Source organism: Poecilia mexicana, unplaced genomic scaffold, assembly GCF_051168715.1.
Source record: "Poecilia mexicana isolate PSO_F unplaced genomic scaffold, ASM5116871v1 scaffold_6, whole genome shotgun sequence".
Classification (NCBI taxonomy): domain Eukaryota; kingdom Metazoa; phylum Chordata; class Actinopteri; order Cyprinodontiformes; family Poeciliidae; genus Poecilia; species Poecilia mexicana.
In genome coordinates, this window is record NW_028263375.1 from 29,442,026 (window position 1) to 29,465,859 (window position 23,834).

Here is a 23,834-nt window from a genome sequence, read left to right on the forward strand (position 1 = left end):
CTGAGGACATCGTCTGTTGACACTTTGTCCTTGATGTATTTATGGATCTTGGATGTTTCATCCTGGACAGTGGCTCTCACACTCACTAGTCCTCTGCCTCCTTCCTTACGGCTCGTGTACAGTCTCAGGGTGCTGGATTTGGGGTGGAACCCTCCATGAATGGTGAGTAGCTTCCGAGTCTTAACATCTGTGGCCTTTATCTCTTCCATTGGCCAGCTAATTATTCTGCCAGGGTATCTGATTACTGGTAAGGCATAGCTGTTTATCACACGGATCTTGTTCTTGCCATTGAGCTGGCTTCTCAGGACTTGCCTTATTCGTTGGATGTATTTGGCTGTGGCTCCTTTCCTTGTGACCTCATCAAGGTTGCCATTTGCTTGCTGTATTCCCAGGTACTTGTAACTGTGCTCTATGTCTGCTATTGTTCCTTCTGGGAGTGAGACCACTTCAGTGCGGATGACCTTCCCTCTCTTTGTAACCATCCGACCACACTTCTCTAGTCCGAATGACATCCCAATGTCAGTGCTGTAGATCCTGGTGGTGTGGATCAGTGAGTCGATGTCTCGCTCGCTCTTGGCGTACAGCTTGATGATGTAAATGCAGCATATATATATATATATATATATATATATATATATATATATATATATATATATATATATATATATATATATGTTTTTAACAAAGAGAAAAAAGATTCTAAAGTTCATATTTGTGAAGTCTTCTTTAAAAGAATGTTGAGGTAATTTATTATTTTTGGTAAAAAGTTTAATTTTGTTCCCCTGAGATTTGAATAGGATGTCGCACAAAAGCCACTTCTCAAAATGGGAAAGACAGGAAAACATTCAAGTAAGCTGGACACAGAGGGCTGCGTCCTTAATAAATCTGCTATTATGGATGCAACCCTCCGTCTCCAACCCCAAACCATGGATTCGTTCATGCTGAATTTACGTGCAACGGCTCCATTTCCCTCCTGCACTACCAGATCTTTAGCTCTCAACTTAAAAGCTGCATCAAATGAACTTATTTGTGTTGTTTCCATGATGAGGAGGTATGAGTTTGAAAACATTTCTCCGTCGTGCCTGCTGCTAGCATGTGCTTGTTCTAAATGAAAATCAGCACTTTCTTCTTTGATTTCCAATTTTGACTTCCAATGATTCACTTCTTGCTGGTGGTTGAAGAAAAATCCACAGAAAAGCCGCACCGGGCTATAAGCCGCATGGTTCAAAGAGTGGGGAAAAAAGTAGCGGCTTATAGTCCGTAAAATAAAGATTTAAGGCGGAAGAAATAAATAGGTAAAGTATAAAAGTTCTTACATCTTCTTCTATACAAATCAAAATGCTTTACACCTTAAAAATGTCACCAATTACGAAAGAAGCAATAAATTTTACGGTTTGTCAAATATGATCGTCAAAATCATCAAGCAAATAGGCCCATATGCATAATAATCCCACCCAACTAATTAATTCCAATGATAGGCCGGAGTCCAAAGTAAACTCGACAGAATATTTTAATTAAGATTTTACTGCTTGACCTGAATCCGGTCTAAATTTCGGGTCGGATTCAGGCCATAAATCTAAAATCATCAAGCAAATGTAGGTCAAAAACATTGATCGGTGTTCCAGTTATTATAAATCACAGGCGGATCTAAACAGGTGGGTTTTTCAGCCTTGATTTAATTGAAGTCAATGTTTCAGTAGTTTTGTAGTTTTCTGGAAGTTTGTTCCAAATTGCTGTAGCATAAAAAAATGAATGCAGCTTCTCCATGTTTGGTTCTGGTTCCAGGCATTCAAAACCAGAAGACCTGAGAGGTCTGGAACGTTGATACCATGACGACAGGCCTTTAGTGTACTTTGGTCCTAACCCAAAACACATTCATACGTTCTTTGTTCCAAAAGACAAATCTAAACTGGCTAAAATCTGTAATAAAAACTGGATATATGAAGATTGTGAACAGTATACCTCTGATGATAATTCTAGGAAGAATTCGTGGAACGGCGTTAAACCCAGAGGTGAGAAACCGGTGGAAAATCGGACCACAGCCCTGACGTCTCTGACCCTTCACTTGAACAACGTGTTTGTAAACCAGCTCGACTTGGCGAGAGGTCAAACATCCCGTCTTCTTCCCCCCTCTGTTGATCACTGCAGCGTCTTTAAGCGCCACAAGCCGATCCGTTTTTATTTTTTGCATGCCGTCAGTCTGTCTGCCTGGACAAGATGGAGCTCCTAGCAGTGTTATTTAAACACTACCTATTTATCCGACGGGGGACAAACAGTCTCTTGCGGTATTATACACACTTACAGACGTGATTTAGTGCGGCCTGCGAGGAACGCAATAAAAGCGAAAAGAGCCTCACTTTGTTTATGATGCTGACACTGAGGTTCTGCTTTTTTTTTTATTTATACAAATCCACCTACACATACTGAATAAGTCCTGTTAGACAGAGATGAAGGAAATGTCAGAACGATACTGTGTTCAGATCAGGGTTATAAAAGTTCTGGGTTTTTCATTAATTTCAGTTTTATTTGGTTTTGACTTTATGTTCAACTTATCCAGTTAGATTTTAGGGTGTATTTGCTAGTTTTTGTTAGTTAATATTAGCTAAGTATTGTTTAGTTTCAGTTTAGTTTTTATGAGTTGTAGTTTGTGTTTACATACTGCATTTTTAGGTGCAGAATTCAAAAAGATCAAAGCATTGTATTGTGATTATATGCATGAATTCATAGGGGTAATGAATACCCACCAGAAGACACCATTTTTAGAAAATGTTTTCAATTATTCTTTAACAACCAACTGACTCTGGTGTTTTCTCACAACTTTGTTGCCGTTGCTGTTTTTGCTCATGAGCTCAAGTGCCACCTGGTTTATGTTGGAGTCGTAATTTGTGGGAAAGAAAAAAAAAACAAACAATTTTACATCAGTCCTCATGTAGGCTAGTAGGTTTTACAAACGCACAATATCGTTTCAGTTACAGTTTTTCCGTTAATTAACATTTTTATTAAGTTCGGTTTTTGTTATTTTGTTTTAGTTAAAGCAGCAGTATGTAACTTTTATAAAAAATATTTTAATTTTACCTATTTGTTGAAACTGTCATCATGTCGTGACAGTATGGATTGAGACAATCTGTGAAAAGAAAAGTAGTCAGCCTCCTCGGATTCTCCCAGCGCTAACTAGAAACAACTAATCAGAGCCAGGAGGCGGGTCTTAGCGCTGTCAATCACCCTGTGCTATGCTGCAGCTAGCATAGCCTCTTGTGAATCCTAAGGTGAGTTAGCATAGCCACCAATGACGGTGGATAAGTTGCTTTTGTGCCATTAGCACATTGAGAAGCGAGTATGTGAGGATGAGTGACAGCACTAAGATCCACCTCCTGGCCCTGATTGGTTGTTTTTGGTCAGGAACGGTTAATTTTTTCAGAAAGCAACAGTATCTCAGGAAGTAGGTTCAAAAGATCGATCTATTGACAGATTATCTGTCTCATATCAAACTGTCATGATAAATTACAGTTTTAACAAATATGTAAAAAAGGAGATTTTATATATATATATATATATATATATATATATATATATATATATAAAATAAGTTACTGCAGCTTTAACTAGAACAACCTTGGTTCAGATATCAGTCTTAATTCCTCCAACGGCTGGAAAAAGAAGTTAAACAGATACTTTTATTCAAAGCCGACTCTGTATTAATCAAAATTTTCTTCCTTTTTATTAGCTCCAAGTTCAGAATTGAGTGCTTAATCACATTTACTTGCCTATAAAATTTGACTTTGTGAGAACCGTCCCCCCCCCAACGACACGCACAATTCATCCGTATCCTCTCTAATATGAATTGAATAGTGAATCACCACTGATTCCTTTTCAACTCATCCCCCCGAAACCAACGCAACTTTTTTTTGTCGCGGGAGCGCCCACAAACGGTCGGATTGAAAAAAAAAAAAAAAAAAAAAAACAAAATGAAAAGACCCGCGTCGACTTTTGAAATGGGCGAGACCTGACGCCTTGCCATCAGATCTTTTTCCTCTCCTTTACTCTGCTCATGAAACGCCGAGCGCGTCGAGTGCGTTCGCCTCCTGCTCCCTGTCAAGCCTCTGTAAAGTAATTAGTGGAATTTCCTCCTCTGGCGCTTCATTATGGCTGCGCCTTATTTACATACGATTTCAAACAGGAGCCGTGAACTGCGGATTTTTTGTTAATTTTTTCTCTCTTTTTTTGCGGTTTCCATGAGGAGTACAGGAGCACAAATGGGCGACCCAGCAGGGGGGCCCTTTTGGGAGAGAAAGAGGTTGCACTCATGCTTTCCATCGCTTTTCTTTCTTTGCTCTCTCTTTCTTTCTCTCTCTCGGAACCATGCAGCTGCTGCAGCCTCCTTCTCTCTCTTCCTCCTCCTCTTCCTCCCCCTCTTCACACAGCGGGTGGCTTGAGAGCTGAAGACCTCCTCTGCAGGTGCAGCCTCTTCCTGCAGCTCCCTCTGCCTTTTCTTTTACCGACTCATCTGAAGACCACATTCATATCTGCACTTGGATACACTCTCAAGTACCAAAAGTTTCTCTGATGCAAATTTTAAGAACCTTTTTTTTCCCCCATTCCCCCTCGCTGTGTTTCGGCCTCTGTCTCGTATCTTCGTCTCTGAAGAGGCCAGTGATTATCCAAACAGACGCGCTCTGGTTTTAAATGCAAACGATCCTATATAAATAATATCTCATTTTCTTAAATGTTCTTTTTTTTTTCTTGCTGTAATTCCCACCCCCACCTCCACGCCCCCCCAACAGTCCTTGGTTTACGTCCTCATCATTCATCGTTTTCAGATCGTTTGAATGTCTCTGCTGGCGAGCGGCGCTGCAACTGTGTGAAGTCATGGAAATGTGTCACAACACAGCACCATCTATTGGGCCTCTACGTGCGGTGCAGCTTATACTCTAGGATGTTCAAGCTACAGAGTATGTTTTGAAAATATGCAACAGACAGAAAAAAACCTGGAGAAAAACATAACAGCGGTTAATTGGAGGAGACTAAATAAGTATTAGATATACTCAAGTTGACCAAATTGGCAAAAACTCTCTACTTAGTTTGGAATCCAAAAGAATCCAAACTTCAAACTTTTTCATATTTTGCCACATGACAACCTCAAATATGAATGCATTTTAGGCCTGTCACGATAAGTTTGCTGGACGATAAATCGTCCCAGAAGATAATGCGATAAATGATAATATCGTTGGCATGATGAAGCAAGAACACATTCTCAAAGATCAATAAACTTTAAAATCTAATGTTGAGGGAAGTGCTGGCAGAAATTTCAAATATTCAAAATAAATAAAATAGAAAAAAACCAAAATAATCAATTATGAATGAAGAAAATTGTCCTTCAAAAATAAAAGGGCCAGTTCAGACTGAAGCACCAGACTGAAGATATTTGTCATTCTGTTTTTGGTAGAGAGAGAAAAGAGAAAAATGATAAATCATGCAAATGGAAATTATTGAGTTTGTTTTAATTTATTATGCGATTAACTGACTTATTGTGACAAGTCTATGAACTATATTGTGATTGTATGCAATAGAGTCATGCAAAGGTAGTGTTTAATTAAGAGTAAAAATATTAAAAATATAGGGTCACAATTTGCAGTGATTACAGCAGTGGTGCGCCAAAGAGAAACTTCGGCCACCACAAAATTGGCCACAATTTTGGGCTAATTTTGGTTATAGAAAGGCATAGAGTCAATTTCTTTTCAATCAATACATAAATGTAAAGCCTGATGTATAAATCAATAATCCCATCATTTTTAGCTGTGCTCTCCTAAAGGTTTTACTGGCACCCCCACGTGCCACTGGATTAGTAAATCTTGGGGGTTTGTCTCTGTCAGCTTTGCACATCCAGAGCCTGTTTTACCTCAGCCTGGTCATTGCCTTCCTACGCAATTCTCATCTCCCTTCAGTGCTCTATCTGGGATTTCTCCCATTGACATGTATTTCTCTGGTTGAATTTCAACCGGGACAAATCAGCAAACAGAGGAAGAAGTTGTGAACAATGATGCTGATTTTCTGTGCTATTTTAGAATTGTAGTCTGCCTGTAGTTTTAGCAACAGCAGTGGAGGAAGTGAACAAAGTTGTTCAGTTTGTGTTGGCCAAATATTGAGTCGAAGATGTTTTAACCCTACTCCCCATGAGGTTGTTAACAGCTCACGCAATTTCCGGTAAGCTTCATTGAAATGGCGCATTACAGACATCAGGCCAAACGTTAGCGGTTGTGTAAACTTTTAAACTTCAACAGAGTCCACGCCTCCAGGAAGACCCTTGGCCGTCTCTGAACAGCCAAGGGTCCAGAATCTCTGTACAAGCAAAGTGCTTACATTCTATCATAGATTTTGTGTTTGTAAATCTGAATTCTCAAGTCTCTGATGGCACTTTATTGCATGTGTTTTTTAGGGTTAGTAGATTGGAAAGAGACTGAAAACTACAGCTATTTACTTAATTCGGTTGGTTTTTCCTTAAATTGTCAGCAATAAAATACATTGCACTTTGCAGTGGAACAGCTCAACGGTTGCAGCTCTGTTGTACAGTTGACGTATTACCACTACTGGACTAGGGTAAACTACCTTACCCACTTTCTAAGAAGAGCCAGGCCCTCCCAGTGTTCATTTGCATGGACTTCTGGCCCCCTCAATGGAAACACAAACAAGGTTGAACGTTTGACCGATAAGGCAGAGCTTAGCAGGAAGCTCATGGCAGAGTGTCTGTTTCTTTGTAGTATCTGGAGGGCCTCCCATGACCTCTGTCAGAGATAATGCAAAGCCACTGCCATTACGGGCCACTCCCCGGCTTCAGCTGTTTGACCAATTCTGGCTCAGCAAAATGAAAAACTGGAGGACAGAAAAAAGGAGGAAAAACTCCCCCCACCCGACAACTGTTGACTGGAAACCTGTTAGCAGGTCCGAATATGTGAGAATGTGATGAAGGAACAGAGTACTCCTCAAAGATAAAAGCTGAAACTGGTTTTTATCAAAGAAACGATTGGAAAGAAACGACTAAGGCAGGCTGTTGTTTAAAACACACCAGCCCTGTTTAGTCCGATTGAATCAAACTTTAGTTTGTTAGCCTAGAAAGTCCAGTTTGTTTTGGGAGGTGTGAATGCGCAATCAAACTCTGATTAAGAACAAAAAAAGTGAGCTGTGGTCTGCCTAGAAACCTAAGTCTCAGTTTGGTTGAAGTTAGTCTGGCCATTGCCTTCCTAGACAATTGAGTTTCATTCAAATCTTGCTTCACGGAACAGTCTGAGCTTTCTTCCGTTCAACCGGGCCAATCAACGAACAGAGGGAGACGTTGTGAACGATGAAGTGGATTTTCTGCGTTGCTTTAGAATTGTAGTCTTCCTGTAGTTTTAACAATGGTAGTGGAGGAAGTGAACGAAGCTATTCAGTCAATATTGGTCATGCTTCCAAATATTGATTTAGCAATAACAGCAGTCTTATTCGACTTGGCATTTCTTGTTTTCGCAATGGAGGATAGTTGCTTACAATGCAGGCAACTTCAGGTAAGCTTCATAGCATCAAACTGGAGCATTACGTACATCACAACAATGAACACAATTGGGTAACATGAAGCAAACGTTTCACAACAGCAGAGATTGTAGACCCTGTGGATGAAGCAAGGTGAAGAACTAGGGGCTGGGTTGTACCAGGGTAGGTTGAAAAGCAGGAAATGGACTACAGAGCAGAGCATTCTGGGTAAATACAGAGCTAGCTTGAGAAATGGCTCGTGGTCTTTTCCCAAAGACAAAAAAGAGAAATCCTACCACCGCTAAAGTCTGATGCTATTCCAATTTTGTTTTTGTGAAGATGGAAGTTTTGTCTTCTTCAAAGGTTTTCATGTTTCCTTGGTGCAGCGTTGCCACAGGTGAGGAGGGTAACAGGTTTTTCAAAGGGTTTGATTCATTTGAAACAGCGCAGCGTGAAACAGAACCGCACCAGCTGAAAATGTCATACATATTACAATTTTGGTTCCCAATCGAACCGAGTCTGCCGGACTAACAGGTGTGAAAACAGCCTTAAACCTTTTCACACCTGACTGAACAGTTGTGATTCACAGAGAAACCAAACAAAACCAAACAAAGATGAATCCACACCAGAAATATTTTCTGTCCATCTCTGTATTTCATTTTGAAGGAATTTCAGTTCTGCTCTCAAGGTAAGTCACCTGTCTGGTAAAGACCGAACCATTTTTTAATATGTCTGGAAATGTACAACCTTGGTCTTTGTAGCTCCAAGGGATGACCTCACTTTACATGTTGTACGGTTTGTTTTGATAGATTCAACAGCCACTCTTCTACAGCAACTTGAATATCAATGTTCATGATGTGAGTTTTTTTATGTTCAGGGTCGTTTTTATGCGGCTCGCTCTTTACCTTTTAGTGCACGCCTGCTCAGCTGGATTCCTGGTGATGCTGCTCTTCATCAGAGTCAGAAAATGAGACATCTTCGTCCAGAGCTGAGGCTCTGTCGGCTGGCCACGTTTTGGCTGGATCGAGTGGATTTTTCCCATCTCGGCTGCAATCAATCTGCAGAGAAAAGAAAAAAAGAAAAGAAAAAGAAACATTTTTTCAGATGACCCTGGCCAGTGCTGTTATTGCACAAACAAGCATTATCGGAGCAGAAACACAACTCCCTTTCCATTTAGCGTTCTTATCTTGTTCTTCTTTTTAAAATAATGGGCCTCCTTGCATATGTGACCTTTCATCCACTTGGTTTTTTGTTCTTGAGCCATCTTAGCTGGGAGGATGCAAGGTCTTCTGGGTAAGCCCCAGCGATGGATGTCTATTGTGGCCCTGGCTGTTCTGGCCTACTGCTGTTAATAATGGTGTCAGCCTGTAATGGACATAATGAATAAAACGAGCCAGGAATAAATAATATTGCTCAACATAACAAGTAAGTGAGCTGCAAAACCAGCAGAACGTCCCTCAGGATGACTGAAGAAATGTCAAGTGTCAAGTCATACTGGTAAAGTGTTCCTTTCTGTATCAATATTTTTTTTTTATTGCCACATCACTTTTGTGATTTCATCTTTTTGCAAATGTTTACTTTCTATATTAAAAAAGACTTAAAAGTCTTAAATTTGTGTGCCTAAAATGAAGGCCTTAAATTGTCTTAAAATGATTTTAAAAGTTGGCCTTGAATACGTCAATCACAGGTCTTAAATTTTGTGATGGTAGGACTACTAAATCTTGGATGCATTTGTATTTTGTATTTTTATTTTTTTGCAGGATGTTTCTGTTAGCCAAAAGTTTGAGTTTTCTCTGTATCGATATATAAAGATTTTTTGCCACATTATTTTTATAATTTCATCTTTTTGAAAATGCCCAATTTCTTTATATGAAAAAAACCCACTGTTTCCAGGGTGTCTGTAAATGTCTCTTTTTGTCTTAAATTTCTTTCAAGCTAGCATTAAGCGTCTTAAATTTGACTTGCTGAAACTTGCAGATGCACTGCTTTCTTTTAAATAACTATATGTGTCAAGAATGTGGATGCAGATGCTGTTTAGAGTCAAAACCTTTTACTTGAGGTGGTCGGTAGCTAGCTGCTAGCTTGTTTTGGCGTCCATCATGGGTACATACAAATGCATCACCAGTTGGCTGGATGTTTGTCTTTGTCATTGGCTCACTTTTGTTGCCAACACAGACGAGCCAGCAGGATCCACCAATCATCCCCTATATTTCTGTTTAATATTTATGTTTAAATCTTAAACTTGACTTGCTAAAACTGGCAGATACCCTGTTTTCTTTTAAATAATCTGTGTGTGGAGAGTGAAACTGCAGACTGACTGATTTTGCTGGGTGCCAGCAGAGACCTGTAGATGGACGGCTGTCGCAGCAGCTCGTCCTCCAGCACATTTCCTCGGACAAACTCGTAACAAATGCCGTTCTGGAAGCTGCAGTAGATCTCGGGCCCGCAGCCGTGCGCTTGGAAGACCTGGAACATCTCCACCTCTCGATCGCGATTCACATAGAGCTCCGTCATTCTGCCGTAAAGTCGCACCAGAACACAACCGGGCTCCTGGAGAGAGCCCACGTAGCAGCCAATCAGCTGGTTGGTAATGCCTTCTGTAAATGTCTGCGGGGCAACAAGGTTCAGGAAATTGACTGTTTAAATCTGTGCATCTAAAAAAATTTATATTAATGGTCAGTCAACGATTGTTTTCATTCATTCATTAAACGATTTTGGTTACACAATGCTGCTGTAATCTTAAATCTGAACTTTAACCAACAGGGTATGTAGAGTTTATACTGTATCACACTTTAGTATGAATCCTTTAAGAAAACTATTTCCAAACGTTAAACAGAAAGTCACATGAAACATAAGTAATTTAAAATGATATGGCTACTAACCATATTTAGCAACAGATACAAATGGAACATTGTACACAAAACTAGACAAACATTGAGAAAGCAACATCATTTTTTACAAATTTGTTTCCAAGCCTAGAGAGAAATGCAACTTTCTAGCAAAGAGACATCAGTAAGTTTCAACCAAACTTGTAAAAAAGGGAAGCAGAGGAATGCACACAGGTGTCCTCTTCACAGCACAGAGGTGTTCCAGGACAGTCTGTCCGTCCCTCTTTGTGTACACTAAGATACCGCATTGACCACTGTTTGCCTCCTTGTTGTCATTCGACGGTTTCTCATTCTGTATCACGGTCCCTGAAGTATTTCTGAGCCTCCAAAGGGACACGAACACAACACAGTTTCTCATCTAGGTAGAGCGAACAAACATGGCTACCCTGACATCGGATCTATTATTTATGGTGAATGGAGGGAGGGCTGGTTTTGACATTTGTAATTGTGCTTTCTTTGTCCGCCGGACTTGAGTCTACCGTCTTCTGTTTCATCCGATTTACTGAAATTGATACTTGTCAAATAATCATGAGAGGAGGATCAACACCTCACACTGAAGTAGCCGTGCGAAATTTAACTGACTGTTGGAGAGATCTGCCTTGTTGAGTGGTTAAGAGAGTCAGGGGAGTTTGACTGTTGAGTCCACCTGAGGCTTGAAGCAAGAATATGAGGTGTGATGGTCACTTTCAGAGGCCATCCAATCCTGTATGCCCACAATTAAAGATGAGTGTAGGGATTCCACACAAAGTTCGTCCAATGCAGTTCTATTGATGGGTGTCCAAATTCAGGGGTCACATACTTTTAAAGACCCTGCCTACCCAGTCGATGTAGGCCAAGAAGACCAGACAGTCTCGCCATCTGAGTTATTCCTGCCCTTGATATATGCTCTTTCACCTAGCAACCGTGATGACCCTCAACACAAACTGGTAAAACTGTAGCTTAAATTTTAGTGCACCTACATTTAAAACTGTGCTCTTTTCCCACTCCATCTCCTGCCTCCTCATCCCAATCTTGGGAAACAGTAGGCTATGAAGGATGCGTGAAACCTGCCCTTCAAATCTGGGAAAAGAAGGGAGCATTTGAGGGCCACAATTGGACCTTGAACTCAGACAGACTGGATGTCTTCAAGCTGTGATCTTGAGCTTTCTCTGGAACAATTCACAATCAATTGTAAGGCAACTATGATGAGCTCGTCTAAGTCGGGAGAGTCGCCATGCATCACGTCAATAAACATGTTCATTGTTTAGGTGGTGCCTTTAAGAAACAACAGGGATGTTAAAGTACCCTGAGAAAAAACTGATTACCGACGAAAACGACAAAGAGGACAATAGGAAGTAGTAGGAGGATGACGGCTTGTTTTTTTTTTTTTTGGACAATGTATAATGGTTTGCATCAAGCTAATGAAAGTGAAAATTTTCTTATTTACTATTGCTTTTTTCTCCCATATTTCTTGAATCGTTTACAGCATTTTTGTAACTATCCTTTAAGGAGTGTATAAATCATTGAACCTGAAGTTGATTTACAGCATTGTGTTAAAATTCTTCCTTCTCTTTCAGATGGTAAACAAGATTATTGAACAAGAAAATAGCAACTAAAGAGGAAGCCAATTGAAAAAGCACTTGTGACAGATTGTACACTGCCCATGCCAAAGCACAGGTGTGACAGCAGGAACCGTCTGGCCTTACCCTGACGAACACAAAACATCATTAAAGTTACTTGTGTGATCTGAGCTTTGAAGGGAAACATCTACTCCTCTGTGTATTTTCCAGGACCCGGTGTAGATTTAGAGGTCACACAGCTGATGTGCAGTCACCTAACAAACATAAACCCTATTTCTCTGAAAGATTGGACCTTGTGTTTGCACATGGGACCAGAATGAGGTTCTCTTGTCCTCAATGGATACTTTGAAAACGCACACACACACACACACACAAAAAAACTTTCTACATTCTCTCTTTGTTGTCCAGTTACCTTGGATTTTCTCCAGACTTTTTTCTGAATGGTGATGTCTGACGAGGTGTCAGGCAAAGTTAAGGCTTTTGTAAATTTAAAGACAAGATTTTGCCACCATACATTTGATTTTATTTCAAAGCACTTTGAATGCAAACGTTTTTGTACAAATATGCACAAAAATCCCAACCTAGACATTTGTAAATGGCCACGACAAAACAGGAAACAAGTCATACCACGGCATTTTGAGTAATTTCTAGAGTCTGAAAGTGTGAGTTTTCAAACATTGTCAAACACATAGAACAAGATCTGGCCATCTGAATGTTGCAAACAAAATCAAGGAGGAAACAGTCCTCAAAGGTTCAAAAGAGCAGATAATTCCCAAAAGAAAGAATCTATCAACGTAGTTCTATACTAAACCGTTTAAAATCTACTCATGTCCTTCATGTTTTCTGACCAAAACATTTTGTGATTAATTAGGTAAAATCAGCAAAATAGTGAGCAATACTCAACAACTTTAAACCTGAAACCTATAGTCACTTCCTGAAGCGCAACATGTTGAGCTTTTACTAGGTTGTCACACATGGCAGGTATCGACACAGTCAAATTTAGCGCTTTAGCATTAGCTTCCACTAAATACTATGGTGTTATAGCATGTTAGCGGAACTAATATTTATGATTGGCACTTTAGTGTTGGCTCACCCAACTCTTTAGTTAGCTTTGCCTATCAATGACAAACTTATAGGGTGTGCTGTGGTGGCGCAGGGGTTAAGCACAACCCACATATGGAGGCCTTAGTCCTCAACGCAGCTGTCGCAGGTTTGATTCCCGGCCTTGGCGACCTTTGCTGCATGTCTTCCCCCTTCTCTCATAACCCACCTTCCTGTCAATTAACTATCAAATAAAGGCCGGTAGAGCAAAAAAAAAAAAAGACAAACTTATAAGCAAAATATTTAAAGATTTTTGTTTTTTAAAGACATGTATAAGCTTTCAACTGACTTTTATTAGCAAATTAAACAAATAGAGTAGCAAACATTACATTCTCTCTGCTTAATATACTTAAATTACTTTTGAATAGTGTTCATTGTGTGTCGTTTTTTTTTTTTTTTCAAATAGGAGCATCACCTTCTGTTTTCATTACATCACTTCCTGTCAGCTGTGCCTGAGCTTGGAGTTAAAAAGTAAAAGATTGACCTCAACAATCACACATGAAGCCAGTGGAAACAGACTAAAATCAGTCCGTACGGTCGGTGGCATACCTTCATCTGAATGTGCGGCGTCTTCCACTCAGGACGGAGTTTGCTCAGAAGGTCCAAGATTCCTCTCCGGGGTTCACGCTCGTCAACGGCAACGTCCAGATGGAGGAGCTGATCCCCAGAACCTCCATGTTCCGGGTCCATTTCAGACAGAGAAAACAAACCTCTCAGTTACTTCTTTTGCCCTCTCACCAGCTGGAACGTGTCCAGATACGACGCCTGCTTAAAAGTTCGCCTGAGCCACTTTTTTTCCCATACAGCTTTAGAATTTCTTCCAGTTTGCATTAAATGAACTCAGCATTTAACGCCTCTGCTCGGTTCAGAGGAGCCATCTGTGGCACTTGGAAGTCGGTGAAACTGTTAATTTGTGTGACCCAGCAGCAGAGGCCAACGTTCCTGTGGGCATCTTCAGCCACTCTGCGGGAGTTTACTTATTAACTACCAATGGGGTCAAGTTCAGCAGCAGGAACCAGCAGGTTGCAGCCGGAATTTAATAGGGAAAAAGTAACTTTAGCCCATAAATGATAGTAATAGATGGAAGAAAGAAAGAAATATTGAAAGTGCTTTGCAAAAGTAGCCATACCCTTTAATTTATTTAGCATATTCTCTGATCACAAGACAAATTTACTTTATGTTTGATTTTGTATTTTGTTATAATTTTTTTTGTTAGACCAACATAAAATAGAACATAAACCTAAAGAGGAAACAAAGAGATACATAGTTTAAAGAAAAAATGCAAAGAAAAATCTGAAAAACGTGTCATGCCTTAGTGCTCATCTTCGGTGAGCCAAGAATTTGTAGAACTACATTTTCAGGGCATTGCTGTAAATCGTGGAACATGCAGGTTTTTTGCAGAAACTGCTGTGTGAAACAGCGTAAGCTCAGACGGATTGAATGAACACGGGGCGTGAACAAAGATCCTGATTTGGTTTGAGCTCTGCTGTGAAAAAAAATCACATTACACTACCACAAAGCACCTTTTTAATTTTTTCTTAGTACAAAAACTGATGTAGATACCCATACATGCACATGCTATTCTGCTGTAAACACTTGTAACCAAAATTAAATTCCTTGTTTTTCTAAAAAATTGTGGCCAATAAAGTTGATTCTGATACCATGCTGTGACATGTAAGCTAGCCTCGTAAAAAAACAGCCTCTTGTTCTACGCTTTCCTTCGTCCAGAGGGTTTGGACTAAACGCTATTAAGAAACGATTCCTTCCTGGAGCGTGGACTCTGTTGAAGTTTTAAATCATTGGATCTGATTTTACCCAAATCTAACGTTTCCAGAAATTGCATGTGCTGTAAGCAATAAACCCCCACTGCGAAGAGAGATACATTAAGCCGAACAAGGCGCTTGTTCTTGTTTCGACTTTACCTGCTCAATATTTGGAAGTGTAGCCAGCATGAATGGAGCAGTTTTGTTCACTTTCTCCACTGCGATTGCTAAAACTACATCCCAGTGACAATTCTAAAACAGCGCAGAAGCCTTCTCCTTCTGTTTGCTGATTGGCCCAGTTGAAATTTTACTCAAGAAATCCAGCTCAATGGGAGAAATCTCACAAGGAACAGTGATGGGAAATGAGAATCAAGTGGAAGGCAATGGCCAGGCTGTGTTCACTGATTTTCTCTTACAAACTTTTGAGGCCATAACAAGACAAACTGAAAATTACGTACACACAAATGGACTCTATTTAACTAGATGACCTCCGAAGGCTGACAGTTGAATTGGATTTTATGTAAGATTGTCAGAATAAAAGGGATTCAATATAAAAGTACATTAAGCCTTCAATGAAAAATAAAAATAAAAAAATACCCCACATATTATTATTGAACTTACAGACTACTTTGTGACGGAATGTGGAAAAGTTTAAGGGCCATGAATCATTTTCCTTTACTCTATGGAGTTAATGACATTTAACTTTAATTTAAAAAGACATTTAATGTAAAACTAAAAATTCCTGTAAAAAAAAAAAAAAAAAAAGAAAAAGAAAACATCATTAAAATCAGTCTACGGATGTTCTTCCTCTGTGCCTTAACTTAGAGACAATCCTAAAGTAAGTTTGTAAAACTGAATGTTTCAAGTTTTTTTTTTTCTCATGAAGGCACATGAAATTTTCCTGCAACGTTGATGGACACTTTGTAACGCCACTTGATTCCAAAATTTTACCAACAATGAGAAACTCGGGTTACAGTTTATTTTACCGAGCTCCATTTAAAACGACTCTATAAACACACGAAAAGTCTGGCCAATTAAAAGACTTTCGCTCTCTAAACATTTTTCAGATGCATTACGTTTGGCTCTCCTGGCCTGAGCGAAGAGTTCAAAGAAAAGCTGGAGCTATTGTCCGTCACATTTAAATATCATACAATCAAGCAGTTCAAGCATGACCTCTCCTTTTAGCTCAATGCCATGAAAGGTTCCCACGTGATCAGTCTGTAAGCACTGAAAAGGATTTTGGTAAACACTGGAGCAGCATGTTTTCAGCCTGTTAAATTATTTACGTGCTGGCCCAGTGTTTACCACTTTGCATCATTACAGTAATTGCCTAGAAGTCACGAACGCGCTGATCGTCTCGAGCCGTATGCTTTGCAGGCTTCCAGACCCAAATAAAATTCACTTGCCATCAAAGGTCGTCTCATCATCAAAGATGTTGAGTATTAAAAAGAGGGATGAGTGTGCTGATTAAAAATGTAAGGGTCAGAATGGAGGGCTGGATTCGGTGTGTGTGTGTGTTATTTGCTGTGAATGCGTCTCCTCAAACACAGCTGAATGGGGGAATTATGGAGAACAGATAATGGGTACAGTAAGCCACATGTGACCACGTCACTTTGTGTGGACCCCCCACAGTTTGATAGGCCCATGACTGACTTAAAATAGGTTTAAAACACGAATTGACTATAAACTACATCTCCCAGTGTATTCCGATTGCTACCAGACGTTACGGCTTCTCGCCACCAGAGTGCAACAGCTTCACCTCAATCCGATTTTTGATTTTGCCAGTGAATAAAACTGAGACATCGTCAAGCTAACCTGAAAATATCCAAGAAAAGAAAACTCAATGCGCAACGCAGACTGTTGTTTCAATAATTTGAACAATGGGGAAACGAATATCTGTACTTCAAGGTGAAAAACCAGTATGTGTTTTGTGTTCTGGGACAGTTAAAGAATACTATATATGTCAGCACTTTGGAACCAAAATGCTGACATATGGAGCTAAGTACGCAAGATCTAGCCTCCAAGAAAAACAAAAAATTTGCAGCAGAATTAAAAGGCAGACCATTAACATCGCGGACCAAGTTAAGCAAATAGCCGGAAATTTAGCGACACAGCTGGATGAAGAGATGTGCTGCTATCGAACTTTTTCATTAGCTGTGGATAGGAAACCCTAGATGTAGCTGCAGGTTGTTTTTGTCCATTTTAACTGCTTCATGATCCTGATCTCATTCAGATGGACACCTTCATCGCTGTCTACGTGTGTATTAGCAGTTTGACAACCTAAAAAAAACTGTTATAAGAAAATAGACAAAAGGTACTGCGCTACAAAAATTAGAGGGTGATTGTAGTGAGTGGGATTCTTACCACAGCGAGTCTATACTTACCAGTGATTACCGCAGATGTTCCAGTCAACGCCATAAAAATGAACGAGAACACAAAGTGCATATTTCACAAGATCTCTGGCAGAGAGACTTGATAAATTAAAAGGTATGGAATTTTAATTGCATCATTTATACTTGGAATTCCAATCAAAGAAACTCACAAAACACAATAATGGATGATTAATGAGGTTTTTGTGTAAGGAACAAACGGCGCTTTAGCATTGAAAACTAACATGAAAGAAAAAAAGTATTTAATTATTTCCATACCATCAATGTTAAAGAATTATGAAATGAAAACATTCTTTTTAATCTATTGCAAAGGAGATGAGTTTTAATAGGATGTGATGTTTGTTTTTTTTCTCTTCTTTGCCTCTGTAGGTTCAATAGAGAACTACTATGAGCAAATACAGAACCTGAACTCTGAAAATGACCTTGGCATTTAAGTAGCTGTTAAACCAAATAAGATCAGAATAATTTGATTGAAAGTGTAACAATCCAAGGAAAACTACTTCCAAATACTTCCTTCGAAAAATTTCCTTAAAAGAAGTAACTTTTTGAAAAACATTAACAAAGACTCTTTGAGGAACAATATGTGATAGAAATACTGATGAAGCATGTCTACATTCAGTCATCAGGACCACGAATGCCATATTCCTTTTTTTTAATTATTTTTCTTAAACCTTGAAACCAATTTTTCAGATGAATTGACTAAACAGCATACCTCGTCAAAGAGTTTTGGAAACAAGAATTAGATGTGCAGGATTGAAATTTTAGCTGGCTTTTCCTCTCAACCCCTCAAGGTCAAACTTCTTAAAGCTTTTTGACAGCGCTGGTAGTTTATTAGAATCGGTCGCCTTCATGGCACAAACCACGAATTGTTAGTAGAGTTCAGATCAGGGCCTTCAGAAAGCCTTAAGACTTTTAAGTAGGTTTTTTTCTTGTTATTTTGTTAATAATGATTGATTTGTGAAAGCAGCAAAAAGTCCCAGGGATTGAGTACTTTCTGTAGACACTGCACACTTTGGTGTTGTTGGTTTTATTCGCTGAAGATATTAGTTACGTAATCTTTCTGTGAAGAAAAGCTTATGGTCCAAATAAATCATTAACAGACGAAAACCAATGTTCATATGGTTTACACAGAGAGAAATTCAATGAAATTTTACTCTATATTATGACGCAGCATTAAGAGAAAATAAAAAATAGATTACTACAAGAATAAACTTGTACGAGAATAAAATCAAAATAACTCATGAGGATGCAGTTGAAATAACACAACAATAAAGTTGTTATAATGTAAGAATAAAATAAATATTTTGAGAATAAAGTTGTAATGCTACAAGAATTTTATGACTATGGTAGCATTATGACTTTACTCGCGTAATACTAAGAGAATGTTCTTTTTTCTTGTACAGTTTAAATCTTGTAATATTGCGGCTTTATTGTCGTAATTTCACTTTTGTTATTTTCATAGCGCAGCCCTAATACTCCGTCGTACTCAGTACTTTGTCAGCTGCCTTTGAAATTTAAATGACTGTCCTTCATTTTGAAATGCTTCATAAACCACAATGTCTCCATTTCTTCCTTCTCATCCTTTTCATGTCCTTTAGGAGTTCTTCAAATTAATAATAATAACAATAATAATAAAAAACAAACAACAGCTAAACCTCTCATTGTATGGCAAACAGTTGTGTCCTTTATCAAAGAGCTTTTCGTGGAGAAGAGAGACAGCAGCGCTTTGTAGACATTTAACCTTTTTATATAGTCTTACAATTGAGGCTCTCAAGGCCTTTCATTTGTGAAGTTCCTGTGGAAAAAAAAAATCAGGGAGCTTGGACTCATTTTACTACCAGTACAGTATATTTATATTTCAGCTCCAATCAAAATCTAGCCAATATGCCTTCCCTATGTATTTTTCCCTCGAGCCATGCCTCCCCACTATAATTTCCACAGACATTTTGTGTGCAAATGCAGTAATAGACACATTTATCACATCAAAAGAGATTCAATTTTCTTTTCAATCATCCGCCGGTATGAATAGCGCCACATCCTCACCGGCCAACAATGAGAGGCCATTACCGTGAGCCAACGGATGACTTCGCCTTCTCTCTTTATTCAAGGGGAAAAGTGTGTCAAACAGTTCTCCCGAAGCCAAACGTTTGTTCTAGGCAAATAAGAGACGGCTTTCAGACAGGTTAGTGTCCCATTTTATTGTCAGACAAACGTCATTTTTTGTGTGGGTCGGCAGTAATCACTGGGCTTGAGACACCGGCGGGGCCCCGGTGACAAAGGCAGCAGTTAGTCCATTTAACACTCTAACTCTCACGTCTGCCGCGGACCGCCGAGGACAGACATGACGCCCGCCGTCTCTTCACTACGTAGAGAGGGTGACATGTAGGAATCAGGCGTCGGCTCTCGGGAAAAGGAGGCGAGTGGCTGGGGGGGCTAAGTGCTGCTGATTTACAAGAGCCACGAAAATACTTTGCATCTGCAATTAATCGTCACCAAGAGATCAGCTGTGTGGATAGGACACTGGAATGAGTATTGTACTCATTTTCTTCTGTTGCACTTTGATGTCATTTACAATCTGTAGGTTTTATTCCACTTTGTCAATACTCATTACTCATGAGTATGAGTATGAGTCAATACTCATTTGGATGGACCTTTCTGTTATTATTCTGTTATAGATTAAAATATTTTAATTGTTTCCCAATTTTTCTTGTGTCACCTGTTGATAACTAATAAAAAGCTATAAAGTAGTGGTGTGTAATCTGTCACAATGAACAGCAGTTTCCAGCTCCATATTGTTGAAGACCCAGCATTTTGAAAAACGCTGCAAACATTTGACAGAGTACAAAATAGTTTGCGCTACCTGCCGCTTTTGCCTGTTTTCCCTGTCTAAGCTGAGTGATTATTATTTTTTGAAATGCAATTTTGAGAATTCATAATCCTTTGTAATTATTGTCCCTTTGGTTGTTTTATTTTGAATATTTAAAATGTTTTCCAGTTCCAGTGTTAAACGTTCTTTAGTTGTTTTCAATCTTGTGAGTGGATATGCTTGCATTAATAAGCCCTTGTTATTACAGGAGTTGAAAATGGACTCAAAATAACAATTTAACTGTTTATCACAATCATTTCTGGGACAAGTTATTGTCCAGCAAACTTTTCACTGGCTGTTTAGACAAATTGATGAATTGGCCTCCCCTTGTTCTCCTTTGGTGGCACCACTGTTCATAAAACGAAAAGCTATTGTCCGGATTTGGCTCCATCAGCCCTACAGGATGCACAGTCCTTCTCAGAGTATATTTTATACTGCAAGTAAGTCTAAAGTGATGCCCAACAACTAAAATGAAAGAATGTTTTGGTAAATTTATATTTACTTTTACATATATACATAAAGCTGATGTTCTCTAAACAATGTAACGTCATTGAGTGGCGTAAGCATCTTCAAAACCACCTGCAAGGCATTAAGCATCAGTCTTGACTTGCTGTATTCTGTCTGTAAAATAAAACGGTGTGTGCCACTTCCTTAGCGCCCTGCCAGGCCGCCAAGCCACTCAAGCCGCAGCAGATGAGGTCATCCATGCACCGAAGAACTCACTAAACCTAAATGTATTTCTAAATCTGATCTCAGCCACTTTCTCTTTTAATGTTGTCACCATCGTAAAATTCTGTCATGTTTTTGCCCACATGGAGCCTCGAAGTAGAAGACCATGAGGTACTGTTTCTTTTAAACAACTGTATAATTATTACAGACAAATAAACACTATGACTGAATGTCCAGTTGAGAATTTTGCTAAATGCAAAGTTTAAAAAAAAGTATAAATAAAAAACTAACTTCCCATGAGTCATTTGTCCTGTCAAATGACTCATGGGAGTCATTTGACTCCCATGAGACTTTCTTTCTTCAAAGTCTTCTTTCTTTGAAGAAAGAAGAATTTTCTTTCTTCAAAGAAGAAAGAAAATTCAAAAGATTACATAATTTTTAATATGCATCTTTATTTTACTTTTGTTAATGTGGATACAACAGCTGTGTTCCCAATACAAATGTGTGCAAATCTTTATCAACTTTCTGCTATTGTTGAAAACACAACTTTGCAATTGTAGTAATAAATAATATGAAATGAAGTTAAGATCACACGAGAATAAGCTTGTACTCATGATAAGTCATTAAAATCATGGCAATGGATGTAAATAGTTACATGAGATACATTCATAGTTCAGCCATGGTGTTGGCGCTCATCATCTATCATCCATCAGAGGAGACATCAGCGTCTTATTCAGGCATTATACTTGGGAGTGGCTACGGGAGCGTTTCAGGGACATTGCAGTCGGCGATTTTAGAGAAGAACTATGGATGCAACATGTTGGAATAACACACAACTTTTTTATGAACTGTGAGATGCTGTGACAGCTCTGGTCGAACCAGCTGCACATTGTCCAACCCCCCTCTTCCCCCCCATCAACACCCCCCCATCATCCTACTATTTCCAGTCGTCTTCTTTGTTGTTTCCACCAGTAGTAGCATCCGGATGTTTATCATGTGATGCAAAAAACAAAAAGTGTCCATTGCAGTTTGGCTAAATACACCTATTTTGACATGGCCAAAAAACACCTCATTCTAGCGCAAGAAATGAATCGACCAACGTGAGTTTCTTCCAAATTATGTTTACATTATGCAAAATTATTTTCATAATTTCAATTTGTGCAATTCTATGGTTAATTGAAGCACAGGTAGAGTTGCGCTCCAAAGCCTTCATATCTCTGGAGCACAGCGAGATTCACTGATTATGGTTTTCAAGCCAGAGATGATGCTCTGATGGAATTTTTTTTTTTTTTTGATTGATTGATTTAGTTGCTTTCCAATGTACTCTTTGTATTAAGTTTAAAAAATTCAGGGCGTTTGCTCGAAGTGACAGATGACAGATCACTGTCATCACTGTTTAAAAAAACTGGAAGACAGAAAATATGTTAAGAGGAAATGAAATGTAACTCAGAATTCTTAACGTCTTTGAATAAGAAGACAAGTTAAAAGGTGGTCATTTTATTTCAATGTTTAGTTTTTGTTCTGGCTAGCGTCTATTCTACAGATTTAAAGCAACCTTAAATAGCCACGATGATGAATAGAAAAATGATGAATAATGCATTTTGACCAGCACTTGGCAGTGATTTATTGAACCACTAGCAAGTGTATTATACTATACAGCTTCATGTAAAGACATAGTGTAAGCCACACGGTCACATTTTGTCTTTGTCCATTAAATATGTATAACAGGAGGCTGGGCCCTTGACCTTGGCTTTAGAGCGAGCGCCGCATCACTTTATCTTGGAATAAAAAGCGAGACTGCCAGCAATTATAGCATGTTAATTACATATTCACTTTCATCTAGTGAAAAATCACACAGCTCTGCCCTCAGAGCTGCTGTTGGGTTTCTTTTGATGAAGGGGGGTGGGCGTTGTACTGTATTTGAAAAAACATCGGTCAAGTACCCCGTCTTGTTAACATCCACTTCGCCGTACCTGTTCACGCTCAATGGGCTTCGTTTGATCAGCCGACGAGAAAGTCAAGAAGAAATCTGAAGCAGCGCGCTCCAATAGAAGGAATTAAACAAGTAATGATAGTGGATCTTGTTTTAAAGCTCTGCAACGCAGCAATCTATTAGGATAGAGGACGGCAATTTTACTGTACGGCATGTTTGAGTAATTCCCCAGTTGGGCTGTTAGGCGCAGACATCCCCCCTTTTACCTCAACACCCCACCTCACTAATGTTGCCACACTTACGGGTGAGCAGAGCTGAGCAGCGCTTTCCGCATGGCAGCCGGTGGAGAGGGCAAGCATTTCTTCTTCTGCTCTGGTAAATGAAATCCTTCGGAGGTGTTTCACAGGGCAGGGGAAACGCAAACAGAAAAGGAAGCCACATAAACACATATTTGAAGTTAAATTGACTAGATGAAAGGCGCCGAGTACCGAGTGGAAATGTTATCTGATTTGGGACGTGATAGGAATGTCGGGACGTTACAGAGAAAGGAAATAGAAATGCAGGGGTTGTTTTTCTTGTTTGTTGTTTTTTATTTTATTTTTGGTTAGATGGACATTTTCACCTATAGAAAAAAAAATGCAATAGCTCAGTAAGGATACATTCAACACATGTTCATAAGAATGAGGTGAGATTTTAGCAGTATCTTCAGGTAAAACTGGTAAATATTTGACAAACCACAGATTAAAAAAAAAAATTAATTGTAGGATCATTTTGTTTGTGCATTGCAATTTCAAGATGTTGTATTGTAAGGTAGTCCAAATAGTAAAAAGCAACATTAAAAACGATCCTTTATGTGCTTTCCCAGATGAAACTAAGGATGTTTTAATGCCTAATAGTCTGGTAGTATCAGGTTGATTGGGAAAGTTGCAACATTTGTTGTATTTCCAGCTGGGGTGGTTCGCTTTCACACTGCACTTTGTCAAATGAACCAAACCAATTGAAAATCCTGCTTACCTCCTCACCTCCCTGCCAGCATGCCTAGGTGGGACCCATATGGGGGAAAGCTGGGCATACATATGGGTCCCATATGGGTTTGTCCGTGGGTTCCACGATGGCCCCAAATGGGTTTGCCCATATAGGGCCACAGTTTACATGGGCCCTA

At 39.2% G+C, this 23,834-nt stretch overlaps 1 protein-coding gene across 1 annotated transcript in view; it reads right to left on the bottom strand.

Moving 5' to 3' along the window:
• Nucleotides 1-14,001, bottom strand: part of LOC106929699 (ethanolamine kinase 1) — a 31,804-nt gene extending 17,803 nt beyond the window's left edge. Inside the window, exons 1-3 of the mRNA XM_088006557.1 lie at nt 13,601-14,001; nt 9,848-10,110; nt 8,409-8,561 (exon numbers count right to left, since the gene is read on the bottom strand). Coding sequence (XP_087862683.1) covers nt 8,409-8,561; nt 9,848-10,110; nt 13,601-13,741 — 557 coding nt within the window. The 5' untranslated portion in view covers nt 13,742-14,001. The remainder of the gene's footprint in view (nt 1-8,408; nt 8,562-9,847; nt 10,111-13,600) is intronic.
• Nucleotides 14,002-23,834: the final 9,833 nt, after the last annotated feature.